Source organism: Choloepus didactylus, chromosome 9, assembly GCF_015220235.1.
Source record: "Choloepus didactylus isolate mChoDid1 chromosome 9, mChoDid1.pri, whole genome shotgun sequence".
NCBI classification, from domain to species: Eukaryota; Metazoa; Chordata; class Mammalia; order Pilosa; family Megalonychidae; genus Choloepus; species Choloepus didactylus.
The window spans coordinates 111,360,809-111,384,722 of NC_051315.1; the positions used below are offsets into that span (position 1 = coordinate 111,360,809).

Genomic DNA, 23,914 nt, shown 5'->3' on the forward strand with positions numbered 1-23,914 from the left:
AATAGCAATAGCCAAATTCCCTGTCCATTGAGCCTACCATCTACTGTCACCAGAACATTTTAAATTCTGCTCTTCTATCTTTGGAATTCCTATAAATTGAACACTATCTACTCCCCTCCCCCAATATTCCATAGTTATTATAATTATCAATATAAGATACACTGAACTGAAGAACCTAAGATGGCGGCTAGGTGAGACAGGGCAAAAAAACACCTCTGTGAAAAATACTACATAAAAACCAGAAAGTGACCCAGAACACCAGTTCCAGCAATGCACCGGCCAGACAAGATCTGCTAAATCCACAGGGACCGTGCATTTGGTGAAACTGGGAGTCTGCATTCTGAAATGAGTAAGTGAGCTGGCTGAAATTCCAGTGGCCGCGCTGTGGTGCGGGGAAACACTGGGTTGGCGTTTGGAGACGGACTGGTTCTTTTAAAAAAAAAACAAAAACCCGGGAGTGGCTGCAGATACGACAGGGAGAACCGCGCAGTGAAGCATGGCAGGAACGGGCTGGGCCAACACCTCGGTGTCTGGCGTGGAGGATAGCCCTTCCCACACCTGCTGCTGATTGTCTCGGGCCCAGGGAGCTGAGGTGAGCCAAAAGGAGAAAGAAACCGCGCCCCTTGCAGCCATCTCCCCGATGGGCTGGGGACACTCCTGCCCAGGGCCGGACCCACAGCCCACAGCCGCACCCACAGCCCAGAGCCGCGCCAAGAAACCCAGTGTGACAGGGAGTCTTTCCCGCAGCATCACACACAAGCCACAATATCAGCCGTGGACAGTGGCCTTTAGCGCACCCACAGCTAATTGTCCCAGAGCTGGGAAGGTGGAGCTGTGCAAAAAGGGGGAAATTAACACGTCCCATTCAGCCATCCTTACAGCAGGATGGGAATGCCCCTGCACGGCCTGGTGGCCCAGGGCTTCCCTGGTGGGCTGGCGCACACTTGTGATGTGGCACAACCTTCCCTCGGCAGAGGTCCTGGAAGAGCACAGCTGAGAAGGGGGACCCGCTCGGAAATCCCAGGGACCCTGTGCCAATACCAAGGACTTGTGGTTGAGCGGCAGAGACAATCTGTGGCAAGACTGAAATGAAGGCTTAGGCTCTTGCAACAGCCTTAAATCTCCGGGAACACCTGGGAGGTTTAATTATTAAAGCTGCCCTGCCTCCCTAACCACCCAGACACATGCCCACATTCAGGGCAGACAGACCAACAACATACCCAAATTTAGTGCACCAATTGAACCCCACAAGAATCAGACCCCCACACACCACAAAGACAAAGTTGGGGCAACTGACTTGAGGGGAACAGGTGACTCACGGATGCCATCTGGTGGTTAGTTAGAGAAAGTGTATGCCACCAAGTTGTAGTTCTGACAAATTAGAGACCAAGTAAAGCAAATTCCAAGTGGGCAAAAACAACAGAAAATCTTACAGCATATGATAAAACCAGACGATATGGAGAACCCAAACCAAAACACCCAAATCAAAAGATCAGAAGAGACACAGTACTTGGCACAATTAATCAAAGAACTAAACACAGACAGACAACGAGAACATGGCACAGGATATAAAGGATATGAATACTCCAGAAGAGCATAAAGAAGAAATTGCAAGACTAAATAAAAAAGCAGAAGATCTTATGGAAATGAAAGAAACTGTTGGCCAAATTAAAAAGACTCTGGATACTCATAATACAAGATTAGAGGAAGCTGAACAACAACTCAGCCTCCTCGAGGACCAGAGAACAGAAAATGAAAGAACAAAATAAAGAATGGGAAAAAAAATTAAAAAAATTGAAATGGATCTCAGGGATATGACAGATAAAATAAAACATCCAAATTTAAGACTCATTGGTGTCCCAGAAGGGGAAGAAAAGGGTAAAGGTCTAGAAACAATATTCAAAGAAATTGTTGGAGAAAACTTACCAAACCTTCTACACAATATAAATACACAAAGCATAAATGCCCAGTGAACTCCAAATAGAATAAATCCAAATAAACCCACTCCAACACATATTCTGATCAGACTGTCAAATACTGAAGACAAGGAGCAAGTTCTGAAAGTCACAAGAGAAAAGCAATTCACCACATACAAAGGAAACAACATTAAGACTAAGCAGTGACTACTCAGCAGCCACCATGGAGGCGAGAAGGCAGTGGCATGACATATTTAAAATTCTGAGAAAGAAAAATTTCCAACTAAGAATACTTTATCCAACAAAACTCTCCTTCAAATTCGAGGGAGAGCTTAAATTTTTCACAGACAAACAAATGCTGAGAGATTTTGCTAATAAAAGACCTGCCCTACTTCAGATACTAAAGGGAGCCGTACTGACAGAGAAACAAAGAAAGGAGAGAGAGACATAGAGAATTTTAACAGACATATATAGAACATTACATCTCAGGTCACCGGGACACACATTCTTCTCTACTGAACACAAATCTTTCTTCAGAATGGACCATATGCTGGGATATAAAACAGGCCATTAAAAAAAAAAAAAAAAATTGAATTTGTTCACAGCACATTCTCTGACCACAATGGAATACAAATAGAAGTCAATAACCATCAGAGACAGAGAATTCACAAACACCCAGTTGGTAAAAATGAGGGGGAGATGAAAACATTCCCAGATAATCAAAAGCTGAGGGACTTCATCACCAGTATATCAGTCCTATAAGAAATGCTAAAGGAAACTGAGCAGGCTGAAAGGAAGGGACACTAAACAATTGACTGAAACTACATGAAGAAATAGATTTCCAGTAAAGATCACATGGTAAATATAAATACCAATACTACTGTATTTTTGATTTGTAGCTCCACTATTTACTTCCTAGAATCTAAAATACATAAACTGTAATGATAAATCAGTGGTTTTGGACTCAATGTAAAATATGTAATCTTTGACAAGAACTACATAAAGGTGGGGGAATGATGGAGTATAGGAACATAGTTTATGTGTCCTATTGAAGTTAAGTTGGTACCAAAGAAAAACAAGATTGTTATAGATTTAAGACGTTAAATTTAAGCCCCATGGTAAACACAAAGAAAGTGTCAGAGAATATGACCATAGAGATGAATAGTAGAGTAAGGGTTACGAGAAGTGGGGGAAGGGGCAATGGGGAGTTAAGAAATGAGTGTAGGGTTTCTGTTTGGGGTGAAGGGAAATTTCTAGTAATGGATGGTGGGAAGGTGATAGCATTGCAACATTCTGAATGTGATTAATCCCACTAATGGAATGCTAGGGAGGGGGTGGAATGGGAAGATTTAGGCTGTATATTTGTTTCCACAATTGAGGAAAAAAAAAAAAAAAAGACAGTCTAAATAGATGACAATTAAATGCCAAGGATGATCCTGGATGGGATCTGAGGATGGAGGAGAGGAGGCTCAAAGGGACACAGACGGGACATAAGAAAAAAAAAGGAAATACAGAATGTAAGCTTTGTATCAATGTTGAATTTCTTGAACTTCTTAGCTGCGCTTAATGGGATTGCATAAAAGAATGTTCTCGTTCATGGGAAAGGTGTATGTGAATTATACTGTTTGTTCAAAGATGTGTGCAGCTTGCTCTCGTATGTTCAGAAGACAGAGCAATAGATGATGGATGATAGATAGGGAGGGAGGGAGAGAGGGAGGGAAAGAAAGAAATGGTGGCATGACAGGATGTTAAAGTTGGTGGATTGGGGTATCAGGTGAAGGGGTCGGGGTATGCTGGAGTTCTGTGTATGGGGTTTGTATTGTTTTTGCAACTGTTACTGTAAGTTTCAATTTATTTCAAAATAAAATTAAAAAAAAAAAAAAAAAAGATACACTGAAATAGTGCCAGAAAGGCTCTTAAAGCAACTTACGATGATGAATCATTTTCCTTAGGGTAATCTTCATTCAACTCTGAGCCAGATGACAGCATTCTTTTCCTCTTTTCAGTCCTGCAGAGAACAGAGAAAAAAAAAGTCTAATTCATACCATTAAAAGTAAAAACCAACACTCAAGGAATTATGACTACTGATACTTGATTATCTACACCATACTTAAATTAATATACTGTAAAACTGTATACTGAATACATTTCACTGACATAAAGCAAAAAGGACAAATGCTTGTACTTATCTACCAAAAATGTACTCTATACTTTTTTTCTTTACTTTCTCTAACACATCTTAACTCACTGGACAAGTTCCTTCATTTCTTTCTCAAATTTCTGATCTTTCTAAAAGTCTTTGACAAAAGACAGATTTAATGACAAAGTATGAAGAAAAGGTCTATCATACCTATTTTCTAATAAACCTGATCTAAGAGGTGTTGATGTAGACGTCAAAGAAGGAATCGTCCGGGAAACAGGTATTCCACTTCCTGCTGCAGTCTTAATAGATCCTCTAGCTGGATTACCAAGAACTTTTCGAAACGGAATATCATCTCTGGTATCCAAACTTCCTCTTTTTGAAGAGGCCTGGAAGAATAAAGTTTAAGATAGCTAACTCTTCAAATTAATCAAACTACTTTTACACCAGTGATTCTCAGAACAGGAGCTTTTTAAAAATACCCAGAACTGGGGAATCACCTACAGAGATTCTATCCTAATTGGTCTGGGATGGGGCCCATTCATCAGTATTTTCTTTAAAAGCACTCCCGGTGATTCTGAAGTAGTCAGTGCAAGAAATTGAGCTTGCTATTTATTTTCCTGTAGCACTCTTCTAAACTTACACTCTCCCAGCACATCTGGAGGCAGAAGGCAAGGTCTCTGCCTTGAATTACTGTTAAAAAACAAAACAAAACATGTCTATAGTGATTAGCATAAAAATAGATCTCTGGGAGGAAAATATATCCAATTATAATTATGATAAATTAAAGTGACAGGGATGTGAGAAAGAGGTGAAACGACACTGGCTGTGACAACTTAAATGCTAAGTCACCGGTACTTACATGACCCTAGAGGGCATTCTAGTTTGGAGAAATGAAACAAATGGATGCAACAATGAGGACGGTAAGATAGAGTCCACTGTCTAACCCAAAGAATCAATAGTATAACCCAAAGACACAGCAAGAACATTCAGAAAGAAAAGAGCAATTTTAAACATGCTAATTGAGAGCTAGTATTTTATATCAGCATTCTGCACCACCAGAGTTCACTCTGGTGGGCACTCTTAGATAACCCTTTTAAGGTTCTAATGAATTGGAATAGCTAGCAGTAAATACCTGAAACTATCAAACTACAACCCAGAACCCTTGAATCTTGAAGACAACTGTATAAAAATGTAGCTTATGAGGGGTAACAATGTGATTGGGAAAGCCACATGGACCACATTCCCCTTTGTCCAGTGTATGCATGGATGTGTAGAAAAATGGGGGCAAAAAAAACAAAACAGAACGAAACAAAAAAACCTCAGTGTTCTTTTTTACTTTAATTGTTCTTTTTCACTTTAATTTTTATTCTTATTACTTTTGTGTGTGTGGTAATGAAAATGTTCAAAAATTAATTTTTGGCAATGGACGCACAACTATATGGCAGTACTGTGAACAACTGTATGCTTTGTATGACTGCATGGTATGTGAATATATCTCAATAAAACTGAAAAAAATTTGTATTTCTACATTAAGAGCTATGCGATTTCTCTATGGAAGATAAGTCCAATTATTTTCTTTCTATGATATTACAAACTTAGGATAGGGAAGAAAAAGACCTTTGAGGTCATATGGATGAATGATATAGAAACTTGAATTTCTGAATGGGTGATATATTTCCAAGGTTCAAATACCAAAATAATGTTTAAAGCCATATACTGAGAAGTTTCCTTAACCACTCCTATCCCCCTCCACCCAGTTCTTTCATTTCTCACTCTCCTATGTTATATTCTTCCACTGTTTCTTTATGCATTAAAAAAATCAATATTTTGTTCTTTTTGTTATACCAATGGTAAACATATTACACTGCATACCATACCGTTTTGCATCTTTTTCAAACTTTTTGATTACAATTTCAGAGTAAGAAATATTTTACATCACAACCTACAAGTAAAAATAAATAAAACCAAAACCTAAGTTTCAGAAATCAGTGTTTATCCATACTGTGTACAATACTCTCTAATATTTTCTATTCTATTCCTTTTTTTAAATTACAGTCACAATGAGTAAAACTGATTTTATCGTCCCACTAACAGGAATTATTTGTGAAAGTATAAATATTTGCTTATGCTTTATGTTAGCACTTATGCATTCAAATAATATTCTGACAGTTTAAATTCCTACCTACATATGAATGAATCTGAAAATAAAGTAATTATGCTGACTGAAAGAAGTCAGACAAAAACATTACATACGATATGATTCCATTTATGTAATACTGTAGAAAATGCAAACTAATCTACAATAGTAGCAGATCAGTGGTTGCTTAGGGATGGGAGGTGAACAGAGAGACGTGGGAGAGAAGGATTACAAAGCAGGGGATAAGGAAACTTTCAGGGGTGATGGATATATTTACTATATTGATTATGGTGATGGTTTTACAGGTGTATACATGTCAAAATTTATCAAATTTTACACTTTCAATATTTACAGTTTATTGCATGTCAATTATACCTTAATAAAACTATCAAAAAAAAAATCCAACCTTTAAAAGGAACTTAACAAAAATGAAATCTTATTCATTGCTTAGTCCAGTTAATGGACTAAGTAATAATCTCTCCGTACAGCCAAAGAGAATTCATAAATTTACTTAGAGGAGAGTGTCAAAGATTTTCTTACTTAAAAAAACAATTCTAGCAAGTTTGGCTGCCTGGCTTCCCTTTGTTAAACAAATTAAGAGAGACATAGGACAAGTAAGTCTATGCTTGTCTGAATGATATCTGTGAAAGAAAAACTATTAAAAAAGCAAGCAGAAGATCTTAACAAAACAGTCTAGTACCATATAGTGCTGAGGCCAAGCTGATAATGTAGAATAGACCAAAAGGCCTTCAAAGAACTAATAGCAGCAAATGTCTTACAGGATTGTTAGTATATGGTACAGCTAACCACTTTTACGAGATGCAACATCTCATAGCAGCCCTTGAAATACTATCACTATCTCAATTTTACAGATGAGTACTGAGGCTAGAATACTTAAGTAACTTCCCCAACAACCCACTGCAAGTAAGTGGATGCACCAAGACTCAAACCTCACATCTAACTCCAAAGCTATGCTTTTAAAAACTACACTCTGCAGTGATTCATAATGATGACCATGAGACATGGAGCAAAGGTTAACCTGTGTTCAGTGAAACTCAATGTAAGAAGGGAAAAATGTTATAATTTTAGAAAAATTTTCATAAAAACAGTTGAAGAGACTGAGATGGATAAAATGGTAAATTTCAGAGACCTGGAAAATACCCTTGTGATAATGCCTGAAACATTAGGCATTAAAGTCTAAATTCTACTTCCTGCAACTACCTTATAAAATATACATGACAAACAACCTGTTGTGACTACCACTTAAAAAAAATAGCTAAGAAGACTCAACGGAACATACCTGATTGTCTGAGTAAGAAAGCTGCCTATTGGTTTCCTTCTGTGAGGTCCTGCTGCCCAGAATAGCTCCAAAACTACCAGAACCCTGTGAAGGCTTCATGGCTGGTGACAAAAAATATCCCCAAGTCACTCAATTTAATAGAGATTTATCATTATCATTCTTAATATTGAAGAAATGGAAGAAATATCAGGAAAACGATAAATCATAGTGCTCATCAACAAGTTCTTTCTGATAAAAAGTAAATCTGATACAAATAATAATTAACATTTAGAGCAAGTCTCAATCAAAAAACTAAACAACATGCAAAAATTTAGAAACAAATTAAGGAGCAAAGAAGAATAAGGAACAAAGAAGATTAAACTTTAAAAAGCAAAAAAGAAAATGCTACAAACTCTTCTATGTAAATATTTGGTAATTAACATTGTGGAGAAGTCAGTCAAGTGTGTATGTATGGCAGGAACACTGAGACTGGATGCTAAGGAGAGAAACATGTTAGAAACAGTGACAGAAGTACCTTCAGTAATGAATACTCTGAAGCATTCTTTACAAGTAAAAGTTTATCAAGTTGAATAAATGGCTTCTCTTCCCAACTTCTAATAAGAATTTTATTATTTTTTACATTCAAATCTTTCATCAATGTGAAATGTATTCAGATAAAAAGAATAAGTTAAGGATCCAGCTTTAGCATCTTTTTAAATGGTTAGCTAGTTGTGGTAACACTGTTTATCATAGTTTTGCTCTACTCCCTGCAAAGTGTATGCTATCGATATCACACAGCTGAGGAAACTAAACCTAGAAGATTAAAATGACCAGCCCAAGATCACGGAACGAGTAAGAGTTAAGCCCTGAGCTAGCTAACCTAACAATAGCAATGACTTAGTGCTTATCATGTACCAATTATGCTTTACATATCCGAGCCCTAATTCTTAAAAAAAGAGAGCCCTGAAATCGAGGTTACATAAACTTCATTTTAGAGATGAGGAAACTAAAACTTAAAGCCATTAAGAATTGTCCAAAACAATATAAGAAATGACAAACAGAGCTAAAATTTGAACACAAATCTGCTTAGGTCCAAAGCCAATGTTTTTCCACTATGCTATGTTGTTCATATTCAAACTTAGGTCCCCAGGCAGTCTACTGTGCTTTCCACTCCAATGTATTTAGAGACGTGCTTGTCTGACACACATCAGCTCTTCATACAGTGATTCCATAATATGGTGGGTATGACAGAATACAAGAAAAACAGAAACAGAGACAACAGAGATATTAATACAAGCAAGGCAGCACTGCCATATCTTCATTTCCTAATGTTTATAATTATTTTATTTGTTAAGGAAAAAAGACCTCAAACAACAATAAACAAACAAAAAAACAAACCTTTCAATTAAAAGAAAACTCAAGGAAAACTTATCCCAAATTTTAATCCTCTTCCATTTTTAATCATATTCTTTTATAATGGCTAATGTAAGACCATGGGATGATTAGCACTCACCTGCATGAAGTCTGTTTTGATGGACTGCATCTAGAAACAACCTCATTTCCTCAGCATCCTTACTTGGTACTTTGTCAATAGACAAGAAGCTGTTATCTTGTAGAGTTAACATTAGGCGGCTTTGTTTTGCTCCACTGGGCCGAAGCACCACATTTTTAATATTATGACTTAGCTATTAAGACAAAAGGGAAATTATCATCGAAAAGCTATAACTACCAAGTATAAAAAGTTGTATAATGATTTCTAAGTTACATTTCTCACTCTTCCCCATAGTGATTTAGTTTTTTCTTTTTCAACCAAAAACGGTTTCCATTTATTGATACATTTAAGTCAAAGAATTAACTTTTAGGAGATGCAAACACATACTAATAAAATTCATTTTACAGAGTAATCCTAGCACTCTTAATCCTATGATAGGAAATCCCATTTTTGCAGAAACAGATAGGATAAAAATGAATGAGTCAATTTTCAGATCATGGAAGGTTATACTGCCACCAGTTCAGACAGCCAAACTAGATTAGAGCCTTTCTTTTCCTCTTTCTATTCCATTTTTAAACAAAAAAGCATGTAAGATATTCGCCAAACTTTTAGGCAGCTACAGTGTAAAAGAATATATTAATCCAATCCTCAAAAGAATTCCAATTTCTCAAAAATATATCAAAATAAAAATCTGTGACTCTAAGAACTCATCGTTTTTTCTTTTTAAACTGTCTAAGCAGACTCACTTAATTTTCATTCAATGACAAAGATCATAGCTCCCTGCAACTCGCTGTACTTCTTCCTCTCTCCAAGTGGTTCAAAAACCTATCTTACACTCTCCCAGACTTTAGATACGTGATCTGAAGCAATAACTTTCATTTTGTCTTGGCTGTCATTTTTCCAAGGCTAAACAAAAAAACTTTGCACCTTTTTTTTTTAATTTCAAAAATTTTTAAATTTACAAACACTCTACATCCATCAAGCAGTAACTCTCCCTTCCCCTTTTGCTCTGTGCCCTGGTAATTTCTAATCCATATTCTACAATTTTACTGTTTCTAGATATTTCTCTATCTGGAATCATACATGTCCTTAAATGTCTTGTTTATTTCACTCAGCAAAACATTTTCAAGGTTCATCCATGTTGTGGCAAGGATCAAAACTTATGTTTTTTTACAGCTGAGTAGTATTCCATTATGTGTATGCACATTTTGTTCATCCATTCATCTGCTGATAGACAGTAGGGTTGTTTCCACTTTTGGCTACTGTGCATCATCCTGCAATGAACACTGGCGTACAAGTATCTGTTTAAGTCCCTGTTCTCATTTTCTTTGAATATATACCCAGGAGTGGAATTGCTGGGTCATATGGTAATTCTATACTTAACTTTCAGAGGAAATGACGTGCTACTTTCCATTTGCCTGTACCATTTTACATCCTCACCGACAATGCATGAAGACTTCTATTTCTCCACAACCTCTCCAAAATTTCATTTCTTTCTTTCCTTTTTTCTTTTCTTTTTTTTTTAAAATAGCCACTCTAGTGTGTGTAAAGTGATATCTCACTGTTGTTTTGATTTGCATCTCCCTAATGGTTATGATGTTGAGCATCTTTCCTTGTGCTTACTGGTCACTTATATATCCTCTGGAAAAAAACGTCGGTTCAAGTCCTTTAACCTCTTTTTAAATCTGGGTTGTCTTTTTGTTGATGAGTTCTAAGAGCTCCTTTTATATTCCGGATAGAAGTCCCTTTCTAAATACATGATTTGCAACTATTTTCTCCCATTCTATAGATTACCTTTCCAGTTTCTAGACAATGTCCTCTGATGCACACAAGGTTTTAATTATTGTATCTTTTGTTGTTCACGCTTTTGGTTCATATCTAAAAATCCAATGCTAAATACAAGGTCAGGAAGATTTGCCCCTGTTACCGCCTAAGAGTTTTATGGTTTTAGCTCTTATATTTCAGTCCTTGATTCATTTCCAGTTAATCTGGCTTACAGTGTGAAGTAAGGGTCCAAATTCATTTTCTGGCATATAGAAACCAAGTTTCCCAGCATCATTTGACTATTCTTTCCCCACTCCATGAAATTAGCACCCTTTTCAAAAATCAATACCCAGAGATGCGTGGGTCTAATTCAGAACTCTCAATTCTATTCCACTGGTTTATATGTGTATCCACCTGTTTAGATTATCATAGCTTTGTAGTAAATGTTTAAATAGGGAGTGTGAGTCCCTCAAATTTGTTCCTTTTTCAAGATACTTTTGCCTATTAGGGGTGCCTATCAATTCCATATGGATTTGAGGACTGGCTTACCCATTTCTGCAAATAAGGCCATTGGAATCTTGAAAGGGACTGCACTGAATCTGTTGATTGCTTTGGCTAGTTTTACAACTTAACTCTATTAAGCCTTCCAATTAATGAACACAGGATGTTTTCCATTTATTTGTCTTCTTTAATTTCTTTCAGCATTGTTTGTAGACTTCAGTATATGAATCTTTCACCTCTTCTGTTTAAACTCATTCCTAGATACTTTATTCTTTTAGATGCTATTATAAATGGAATTTTTTCTTAATTTCCTCCTTGAATTGTTCACTGCTAGTATACAGAAACACACCTGAGTTTTGTATGTTGATCTTCTATTCTGCAACTTCGCTGAATTTGTTAGCTCTAGTAGCTTTCTTGTAGATTGAGATTTTCTATATACAGGGTAATGTCATTTGCAAATAGTTTTATTTCTTCCTTTCTGAATTAGATGTCTTTTATTTCTTTTTCTTGCCTAGCTGCCGTCTAGAACTTCTAGAACAATGTGGTATAGCAGAGGTGATAGCAAGCAGCCTTCTTTTGTTCTTTATCACAGAACAAAAACTTTCAGTCTTTTACCATTATTATGATACTAGCTGTGGGTTTTTCATAAGTGCCTTTATCACACTGAGGAAATATTCCTAGTTTTTTTGTGAGTCTTAAACATGAAAGGGTAGTGAATTTCATCAAATATTTTTTCCTGTGTCTACTGAGATGTGTTTTTTTCCTTCATTCTATCAATGTCATAAATTACACTGATTTTCATATTTTGAACCACCTTTGCATTCTTGCAATAAATACCATTATTCTTGGTGTATAATCCTTTCAATATGCTGTTGGGTTTGGTTTGTTAGTGATTTGCTGTATAATTCTCCATCTACGTTCATGAGGGAAATTGTTCTGTAATTTTCTTTTCTTCTTATGTTCTCACCTGACTTTGATAACAAGGTAACACTGGCCTCACAGTATCAGTAGCAAGCATCCCCTCCTCCTTAATTTTCTGGAAGAATTTGAATAGGATTGCTGTTAATTCTTTTTAAATGATTGGTAGGAGAAACTAAGATGGCGGTTAGGTGAGACAAGGCAAAAAAATGCCTCCATGAAAAACACTAGATAAAAACTAGAAAGAGACCCAGAATACTGGTTACAGTGATGCGCCAGCTGGACGAGGTCTGCTAGTTCCTAGGGGCCGTATACTTGGTGAAACCGGGAGTCTGCATTCTGAAATGAGTGAGAAAGCTGGCTGGAAGACCTACAGCTGCACAGCAGTCTGGGGAAGCCAGGGTTTGGCATTTGGAGACCGACAGACTCTTTAAAAAAAAAAAGAAAAAAGGGAAAACCCAGGAGTGGCTGCAGCTATGACAGTGGGAACCACGCAGTAAAACACAGCAAGAGGGGGCTGGGCCAGCCTCTCGGTGTCTGGCCTGGAAGATAGCCCGCTGCAGATACCCTTGGGGTGGGGGGAACAGAGGGGAGAGCCAGAAGCAGAAAGAAACCCCGTGGCTCGCAGCTGGCTCCCCAGAGGGCTGGATAAACTCCTGCCCGGGGCCGTGCCCACAGCCCAGAGCCCCGCCAGTTGTCCCAGAGCTGGGAAGGAGGAACTGTGCGAGCAGTGGGGTGTGGAGATGCTCTGTTTGGCCATTTTTGCATTAGACTGAAAGCACCCTGGCATGGCCGGGCGGCCCGGGGCTTCCCTTGAGGGACAGCACGCACCAGTGACATAGCACAGCATTCCCTCGGCAGAGGTCCTGGAGGATCGCGGCTGGGCAGGGGGACCCGCTCGGAGAACCCAGGGACACTACGCCTAGTACGGTGGTTTGTGGAACAGTGAGAAAGAGGGTCTGGGGCTGAAATCTCCAGGAACCTGGGGGATCTGAATATTAAAGCTGTCCTTCCTCCCTGGCCACCTGTACACATGCCCCACATTCAGGGCAGACGGCTCCAGCAACACACCCAAACTGAGTTCTCCAACTGAACCCCACAAGATCACTTCCTCACACACCATGGGGACAAGGTTGAGAACCGACTTGAGGGGTATAGGTGACTCACAGACGCCATCTGCTGGGTAGTTAGAGAAAGTGTATGCCACCAAACTGCGTTTCTGAAAAATTAGATAGGTATTTTTTTGTACAACTTGAAAGAACCCTATAAAGCAAAGTAAATGCCAAGAGGCCAAAACCAACAGAAAATCTCAATGCATACGATAAAACCAGACAATATGGAGAATCCAACTCCAAACACACAAATCAAGTTATCAGAAGACACAGTTCATCGCACAATTAATCAAAGAACTACAATCAAGGAACAAAAACATGGCAAAGGATTTAAAGGACATCAAGAAGACCATGGCCCAGGATATAAGCAACATAAAGAAGACCCTAGAAGAACATAAAGACATTGCAAGAGTAAATAAAAAAATAGAAGATCTTATGGAAATAAAAGAAACTGTTGGCCAAATTAAAAAGACTCTGGATATTCACAATACAAGACTAGAGGAAGCGGAACAACATCTCAGTGTCCTAGAAGTCCACAGAACAGAAAATGAAAGAACAAAAGAAAGAATGGAGAAAAAAATCAAAAAAATTGAAATGGATCTCAGGGATACAATAGATAAAATAAAACGTCCAAACTTAAGACTCATTGGTGTCCCAGAAGGGGAAGAGAAGGGTAAAGGTCTAGAAAGAGTATTCAAAGAAATTGTTGGGGAAAACTTCCCAAACCTTCTACACAATATAAATACACAAAGCATAAATGCCCAGTGAACTCCAAATAGAATAAATCCAAATAAACCCACTCCGAGACATATTCTGATCAGGCTCTCAAATAGTGAAGAGAAGGAGCAAGTTCTGAAAGCAGCAAGAGAAAAGCAATTCACCACATACAAAGGAAACAACATAAGACTAAGTTGTGACTACTCAGTGGCCACCATGGAGGCGAGAAGGCAGTGGCATGACATATCTAAAATTCTGAGAGAGAAAAATTTCCAACCAAGAATACTTTATCCAGCAAAACTCTCCTTCAAATTTGAGGGAGAGCTTAAATTTTTCACAAATGCTGAGAGACTTTGCCAATAAAAGACCTGCCCTACTTCAGATTCTAAAGGGAGCCCTACCGAGAAACAAAGAAAGGAGAAAGAGACATAAATTTTAACAGACATATATAGTACCTTACTTCCCAAATCACCAGGACACTCATTTTTCTCTAGTGATCACGGATCTTTCGCCAGAAGGGACCATAAACTGGGACATAAAACAAGCCTCAAGAAATTAAAAAAAAAAAAAGAAATTTGAATATACTCGAAGCACATTCTCCAACCACAATGGAATACAAATAGAAGTCAATAATTTTTGAACTGTAACTCCACTATTTACTTCCTACATGATATAAAATACACAAACTCTAATGACAAATCAGTGGTTTTGAACTCAATGTAAAATATGTAATTTTAGACAACTATATAAAGGTGGGGGAATGGAGGAGTATAGGAACATAGTTTACGTGTCCTATTGAAGTGAAGGTGCTATCAAAGAAAAACAAGATTGATATGGATTTAAGAGGTTAATTTTAAGCCCCACAGTAAACACAAAGACATTATCAGAGAATATAATCATAGAGATGAAAAGTAGAGTTTGGGTTAAGAGAAATGGGGGAAGGGGCAATGGGGAGTTAAGAAATGAGTGTAGGGTTGCTGTTTGAGGTGAAGGGAAATTTCTAGTAATGGATGGTGGGAAAGAGCATTACATCATTCTAAATGTGATTAATCCCACTAATGGAAGGCTAGGGAGGGGGTGGAATGGGAAGATTTATGTTATATATATGTTTCCACAACTGGAAAAAAAAAAAAAGAAAGAAGGAAAGACATTCTAAATAGTTGACGGTTGAATGCCAGGGATGAACTTGGACGGGATTGGAGGATAGAGGACAGGTGGCTCAAAGGGACACAGTTGAGACATAAGGTAAAGGAAATATAGAATGTAAGCTTTGTATCATTGTTGAATCTCTTGTACTTCTTAGCTGCACCTAATGGGATTGCATAAAAGAATGTTCTTGTTCATGGGAAGTGTATACGTGAATTATAGTGTATGTTCAAGGATGTGTGCAGCTAACTCTCATATGTTCAGAAGACAAAGCAATAGAGGATGGATGATAGGGAGGGAGGGAAAGAAATAGCGATGTGACAGCATGTTAAAGTTGGTGGGTTGAGCTACCGGGGGAGGGAGGTCAGGGTATGATGGAATTCTGTGTATCGAGTTAGTATTGTTTTTGCAACTGTTCCTATAACTTTGACTTTATTTCAAAATAAAAAAAAATTTTAAAAAAATTAAAAAAAATAAATGATTGGTAAAGTGAAGCCATTTGGTTCTTGACTTTTCTTTGAGAGGTTTTTGATTACTGAGTTAATTTCTTAACTTGTTACTGGTCTGTTGAGATTTTCTATTTCTTCTAGAGTCAGTGTCGCTAATTCGTCTGTTTCTAGGAATTTGTCCATTTCATCTAAATTATCTAATTTGTTAGGGTACAATTGTTCATAGTATCCCCTTACAAACCTTTTTATTACTGAATGGTCAGTAGTAATGACACTATTGTCATTTATGATTTTAGTTCTTTGCATTTTATTTGTCAGTCTCACTAAAGGTTTGACAATTTTATTGATCTTTTCAAAGAACCAACTTTTAGTTTTTTCTATTTCCTTCCTTCTGCTAACTTTAGGTTTCATTTACTGTTTTTTCTAGTTCCTCAAAATGTGAAGTTGTGTTATTGAGATCATTCTTTTGTCATATTTATATTTCATATCTCATATAGCATTTACTGCTATAAACCTCTCAGCAGTGCTTTTACTGCAACCTGTGATTTTTGATATAACATGTTTTTGTTTTCATTCAACTCTAAGTATTTTCTAATTTTCTGTGATTTCTTTGTACTCCATTGGCTGTTTCTAAGTTTGCTGTTTAATTTCCACAAATCTTAAATTTTCCAGTTTTCCTTCTATTACTGATTTCTAGCTTCATTCCACTGTAGTTGAAGATACTTTGTATGATTTCAATAACTAAATTATCTGAAACTTGTTTTGTGACCTAACATATGCTCTATCATGGAGAATGATCCATGTGCCCTTGAGAAGATTGTATCCTGCTCTTTTTGGGAGAAGTATTTTATGTATGTCTTTTAGATCTAGTCGATTTACTGTGTTGTTCAAGTCCACCTTTTCCTTTTTAATATTCTGTCTACATGTTCTATTCATTACTCAAAGTGGTGTACTGAAGTCTTTAACTATGACTGTAGAATTGTTTCTCCCTTCACACAGTTTGGTTTATATATTTTTGGGACCTGTTGTTAGGTGCAAATATGTTTGTAATTATTACATCCTTGTTGAATTAACCGTTTTATCAATACATAATCACCATTATTGTCTCTTACAAAAGTTTATGACCTAAAGTCTATTTTGTCTGCTATTGGCATAGTGTTCCGGTTTGCTAATGCTGCCATTTCGCAAACCACCAGAAATGGATTGGTTTTTATAAAGGGGGTTTATTTGGTTACACAATTACAGTCTCAAGGCCATAAAGTGTCCAAGGTAAAGCATTGACAATAGGGTACCGTCACTGAAGGATGGCCATTGGAGTCTGGAAAACCTCTGTTAGCTCAGAAGGCATGTGGCTGGTGTCTGCTCACTCCCAGATTGTGTTTCAAAATCGAGTTCTCCAAAATGTTGCTCTTGGGGCATTTTGTCCTCTCTTAGCTGCAGCTCCTCTTCCAAATGTCATGCTCAGTTGCTCTGAGGTCCTTCTGTCTGTGAACTCCTTCATATGACTCCAGTGATCCAATTAACACCCACTCTGAATGCGCGGGTAACACCTCCATGGAAATTATCCAATCAAACATTTCACTCACAGTTGACTGAGTCACATCTCCATGGAAACACTCAAAGAATTGCAATCTAATCAACATTAATACATCTGCCCCCACAAGACTGCATCAAAGAACATGGCATTTTGGGGGCCATAAGACATCCAAACTGGCACACATAGTTACCACAGCTCTTGTTTACTATTCGCACGGAGTATTTTTTTCCATCTTTTCAATTTCAAACTGTGTGTCTCAATGAATGTAAACTGGGTCTCTTTATACACCATATGGTTGAATCACACTTCTGTTGGGGACTGAATACATGTCCCCTACAAAGGCATGTTCAGGTCCCAACCCTGGTCCTGCGAGTGTGAACTCACTTATAAACAGGACTTTTAAAGATTAAAGTGCCCAAACTGAATGAGGGTACGCCTTAACTCAATATGGCTGAAGTCCTTATAAGAAAAGGAAACTGACACACACTCAAAAAAAGAAAGCCATGAGGAGCAGCCAGAAGCTGGAAATTACTGGAAGCCAGTGCCGAAGAGAAAGGATAAGACACCAACATGCGCATTGCCATGTGATAGAAAAGCCAAGGAACAAGGCTTGTCAACAGCCAGCACCAGAATTCCACAGGCTTCAGGGAGAAAGCATCACTTTGCTGACACCTCCATTTTGGATTTCTCCTAGCCTCAAAATTGTGAGCCAATAAATTCACATTGTTTAAGACATCCCAGTGTGTGGCATTTCCTTTAGCAGCTGGTTAACTAATACAGCTTCTTTATCTAATTTGCCAATTTCTGCCTTTTGTTTGGAGGGTTTAATACATTTACATTTAAGGTAATTACTGATAATGCAAGACTTCCGCTATTTTGCTAGTTGTTTCTCTGTATGTCCTATACTTTTTTTCCTGTACGTCCATCTTTTCTGTATGTCCACTCCATTAGTGCCTTCTTTACTGTTTAGATGATCTTTTGTAGTCGATCGTTTGAATCACTTCTTTCCTTTTGTACAAATTTTCAAAGATATTTTCTTTGTGGTTACCATGGGCATTACATTTAAAACATACAGAGGGGAGATCCAAAATGGTGGATTAGGAGAGAAAGAGGAAAATTCTCCTCTGTGAAAAACACTAGATAAAAGACAGAAAGTGCTCCAGAATACTGGTTCCAGGGTCCCACCAGCTGGGCAAGGACTTATACTTCCGTAGTGATTGAACAATTAGAGAAGCAAAGAGCCTGCCTATAGAATGGTGTAAGTCTTTGATCCCGAGAGCTGTTGGGAAATGCAGCCGGACTCCTACTGCGGTTGGAGGCGGATTGGAGTGGGACCTGGGGAGTGGTCAGGGAGAGGGCATGAGGAGCTGCTGCAACTGCCTTCCACGCCCCACGTACACACCTCAGTAACTGGCATGGGTGATAGCCCTTTACACACCTGCAGCTGAAGGCCCCCGAGTTAAGGACAGGCTGCTGAAGCAAGTGGACGACTGCAGAAGTGCGTTATTTTCCAAGCCCCACACAACCATCTGCGGGCTGGGAGTCATCCCTTCACAGTGCTATGGCTGAGAGCCTCCTCAAGGGAACTTGGGATTTGGCTGGCTTCTGACAGTGCAACTCCTCCCCCACAGAAGCCCGCGGGGTACACAGCTGAGAGGCAAGGAAGCCGCACTGGAAGTGACAGGAGCCCTACACAAAGCCCAAGGACTTGAAGGTCCACAGCAGGTAGGGACTGAAGGGAATCCGACCTGAAGGGGAGGACACCTGCCGCAGCTCCAGGGTATAATAGCCACAACCCCATGAACAGCTGGGAGCACTGGGTCTTAAAGCCCTCTTTCCTGCCAAATTGAACAGGGCACAACCCCCAACCACAGGGCTGGTGGTCCCCATTGCCCACAGAAAATTGGAGCACTGATTGGACAACCACATGGTTTAGACCCCCAATTGCTGTAAAAATGAAGTTGGGAACATCTGGATTGAGGATAAGAGGTGGGTGGGGAGCACCATCTGATGGCAGATCAAGGAAAGTGCACTGCATCAAGCTATAGCTCTGTCAAATTATAGATAATTGTTTAAATAACCCTGCATATCCTAAAAGAACCCTATCAAGATAAACAAATGCCAAGAGGCCAAAAACAACAGAACATTATAAAGATTATAAAGAAAACAGAAGATATGGATAACCCAAACACCTAAATTTAAAAATCAGAGGAGATACAGAACTTGGGAGAAATTAATCAAAGAAGTAATCACAAACACCAATACCATGGCTCAGGAAATAAAGGACATCAAGAAGACCCTAGAACAGCATAAAGAACAATCTGCAAGAGTAAATAAAAAAATTAGACAATCTTATGGAAATAAAAGAAACTGTTGATCAAATTAAAAAGATTCTGGATACACAAAGTACTACATCAGAGGAAGCTGAGGAAAGAATAAGCGGACTGGAAGAGTGCAAAAAAGAAAGAAAGGAGAAAAAAATTCGAAATGGATCTCAGGGATACGATGGACAATCTGAAATGCACAAATATAAGAATCACTGGGGTTCCAGAAGGGGAAGAGAAGGGTAAAGGACCAGGAAGGATATTCAAAGACATTGTTGGAGAGAACTTCCCAACCCTTCTAAATGACATAAATATGCAAATCATAGATGCCCAACGAACTCCAAACAGAATAAATCCAAATAAACCCATTCCGAGACATATTCTCATCAGACTGTCAAATGCTGAAGGAGCAAGTTCTGAAAGCAGCAAGAAAGAAACAATTCACCAGATACAGGGGAAACAAGTAGTGACTACTCAGCAGCCACCAGAGAGGCAACAAGGCAGTGGTATGACATATTTAAAATTCTGAAAGAGAAAAACTGCCAACTAAGAATTCTTTATCCAGCAAAGCTCTCCTTCATATTTGAGGGACAGTTAAAAATCTTCACAGACAAACAAATGCTGAGAGAATTTGCTAACAAGATACTTGCCCTGCAACAAATACTAGGAGTCCTACCAGCTGAGAAAAGAATAAAGAAGACAGAGGTATGGAGGGCACAGAACTAAGGAGTTTTAGTAAGGATACATTAAAGGAAACAAAAGAGAGAGGGGGGAAAATGTATCTGACAAATAAAAACCAAAAGATATGATGGTGGATTCAAGAACTGTCTTCAAAGTAATAACACTGAATGTGAATGGATTAAACTCCCCAATTAAAAGATATATTTTGGATGAACGAATTTAAAAATATGAACCATCAATAAGGTGCTTACAGGAGACTCATCTTAGACCCAGAGACACAAAGAAATTGAAAGTGAAAGGATGGAATATTCCATGCAAGCTATAGCCAAAAGAAAGCAGGAGTAGCAATATTAATCTCAGATAAAATAGACTTTAAATGTAAGGATATCATAAGAGATAAAGAAGGACACTATATACTAATTAAAGAGGCAATTCAACAAGAAATAACAATCATAAATGTTACGCACCCAATCAAGGTGCCCCAAAGTAAATGAGACAAACACTGGCAAAACTGAAGGAATCAATAAATGCTTCCACAACAATTGTGGGAGACTTCAATACATTGCTCTCTCCTATAGATAGATCTACCAGACAGAGGACCAACAAGGAAACTGAAAACCTAAACAATGTAATAAATGAATTTGACTTAACAGACACATATAGAACATTCTATCCCAAATCACCAGGATACACATTCTTCTCTAGTCCTCACGGAACTTTCTCCAGAACAGATCATACGCTGGGCCATAAAACAAGCCTCAATAAATTAAAAAAGACTGAAAACATTCAAAGCACATTCTCTGATCACAATGGAACACAGCTAGAAGTCAATAACCATCAAAGAAGTAGAATATTCACAAATATCTGGAGGTTAAACAACACACTCCTAAACAATCAGTGGGTTAAAGAAGAAATAGCAAGAGAAATTGCTAAATATCTAGAGACGAATGAAAATGAGAGCACAATATATCAAAACTTATGGGATGCAGCGAAGGTGGTACTGGGGGAAATTTATAGCTCTAAATGCATACATTAAAAAGGAAGAAAGAGCTAAAATCAAAGAACTAATGGAACAGCTAAAGAAGCTAGAAAACAAACAGCAAACTAATCTTAAACCAGGCAGAAGAAAAGAAATAACAAGGATTAAAGCAGAAATAAATGACACAGAGAACAAAAAAATCAACAGAGAGAATAAATAACACCAAATGTTGGTTCTTTGAGAAGATCAACAAGATTGACAAGCCCTTAGCTAGACTGATAAAATCAAACAGCAAGAAGATGCAAATAAACAAAATAATAAATGAGAGAAGGACATTACTGCGAATCCTGAAGAAATTAAAAAAAAAAAAATCATAAGAGGATATTATGAACAACTGTATGCCAACAAACAAGATACTGTAGAGGAAATGGACAATTTCTTGGAAACACATCAACAACCTAGACTCTCCCAAGAAGAAATAGAAGACCTCAACAAAACCAATCACAAGCAAAGAGATACAATAAGTCATCCAAAAGCTTCCCACAAATAAATGCCCAGGGCCAGAAGGGTTCACAGGGGAATTCTACCAAACTTTCCAAAAAGAACTGACACCAATCTTACTTAAGCTCTTTCAAAATACTGAAGAAAATGGAACACAACCTAACTCATTTTATGAAGCTAACATCACTCTCACACCAAAACCAGGTAAAGTTGCTATAAGAAAGGAAAACTACAGGCCAATCTCCCACATGAACATAGATGCAAAAATTCTCAACAAAATACCTGCAAATCGAATCCAAGGAAACATTAAAAAAACCATACATGATCAAGTGGGTTCATTCCAGGCATGCAAGGATGGTTCAACATAAGAAAATCAATCAATTTAATACAACACATTAACAAATCAAAAGAGAAAAATCAAATGATCACCTCAATAGATGCTGAAAAGGCATCCGAAAAAATTCAGCATCCTTTTTTGATAAAAACACTTCAAAAGGTAGGAATTGAAGGAAACTTCCTCACTATGATAAAAGACATACATGAAAAACCAACAGCCAGCATAGTACTCAATGGCAAGAGACTGAAAGCCTTCCCTCTAAGATCAGGAAAAAGACAAGGATGCCCGCTGTCACCACTGTCATTCAACATTGTGCTAGAAGTGCCAGCCAGAGCAATCTGACAAAATAAACAAATAAAAGGCCTCCAGATTGGAAAGGAAGAAGTAAAACTGTCATTATTTGCAGATGATATAATCTTATGTCTGGAAAACCCTGAGAAATCAACAACACAGCTACTTTAGCTAATAAACAAATTTAGCAAAGTAGCGGGATAAAAATTAATGCACGTAAGTCACTAATGTTCCTATACACTAGAAACAACCTAATTGAAGAGACACTCAAAAAAGATTCCATTCTCAATAGCAACTAAAAATATCAATTACCTAGTAATAGGCAAAAATGTAAAAGACCTATACATAGAAAATTACATAACTTCACTAGAAGAAATAGAAGGCAACCTAAAAAGATGAAAAGATTTTCCGTGTTCATGGACAGGAAAGCTAAATGTCATTAAGATGGCAGTTCTACCCAAACTCATCTCAGATTCAATGCAATTTCGATCAAAATTCCAACAACCTACTTTGCAGACTTGGAAAAGCTAGTTATCAAATTTATTTGGAAGGCAAAGATGGCTCGAATTGCTAAAAGCATTCTAAAAAAGTAAAACGAAGCAGGAGGACTTACACTTCCTAACTTTGAAGCTTACCATAAAGCCACAGTAGTAAAGACAGTATGGTGCTGGAACAAAGATAGACACATTGATCAATGGAATCGAATTGAGAATTCTGAAATAGACCCCCGGATTTACAGTCAACTGATTTTTGTTAAGGCCCCCAAAACCACTGATCTGGGTCATAACAGTCTCTTCGACAAATGGGGTTGGGAGAACTGGATATACATATCCAAAAGAATGAAAGAGGACCGCTACTTCATATCTTATATAAAAATTAACTCACAGTGGATTAAAGACCTCAATATAAGAAACAATACCATAAAACTCCTAGAAGATAATGTAGGGAATCATCTTCAAGACCTTGTATTAGGAGGTCACTTCTTAGACCTTATACCCAAAACACAAGCAACAAAAGAAAAAATAGATAAATGGGAACCCCTCAAGCTTAGAAGTTTCTGTACCTCAAAGGAATCTGTCAAAAAGGTAAAGAGGCAGCCAACTCAATAGGAAAAAATTTTGGAAACCGTGTATCTGACAAAAGACTGATATCTTACATGTATAAAGAAATCCTACAACTCAACAATACTACAGACAGCCCAATTATAAAATGGGCAAAAGATGTGAAAAGAAATTTCACTGAAGAGGAAATACAAATGGCTGAAAAACACATGAAAAAAATGTTCATCTTCACTAGCTATTAGGGAAGTGCAAATGAAGACCACAATGAGATATCATTTCACACCAAATAGAATGGCTGCCATTAAACAAACAGGAAACTACAAATGCTGGAGAGGATGTGGAAAAATTAGAACTCTTAGTCACTGTTGGTAGGACTATATGAGGGTCCAGTCACTCTGGAAGACAGTCTAGCGGTTCCTTAGAAAACTAGATATCGAGTTACCCTGCAATCCAGCAATTTCACTTCTCTGTATATACCCAGAAGATCTGAAAGCAATGACATGAACAGATATTTGCACACCGATGTTCACAGAGGCATTATTCACAATTGCCACAAAACATTAACAATCCAAATGTCCTTCAATAGATGAGTGGATAAACAGATTGTGGTATACACACACGATGGAATA

At 37.8% G+C, this 23,914-nt stretch overlaps 1 protein-coding gene across 6 annotated transcripts in view; it reads right to left on the reverse strand.

The window, feature by feature from the left end:
• The window catches only part of USP37 (ubiquitin specific peptidase 37), a 159,207-nt gene that overhangs the window by 115,558 nt on the left and 19,735 nt on the right, over positions 1–23,914 (reverse strand). For all 6 annotated transcript variants that reach the window (XM_037848579.1, XM_037848581.1, XM_037848583.1 and 3 more), the window contains exons 4-7: positions 8,989–9,160; positions 7,497–7,597; positions 4,267–4,445; positions 3,847–3,924 (exon numbers count right to left, since the gene is read on the reverse strand). In XM_037848579.1, the coding sequence (XP_037704507.1) occupies positions 3,847–3,924; positions 4,267–4,445; positions 7,497–7,597; positions 8,989–9,160 (530 nt within the window). The remainder of the gene's footprint in view (positions 1–3,846; positions 3,925–4,266; positions 4,446–7,496; positions 7,598–8,988; positions 9,161–23,914) is intronic.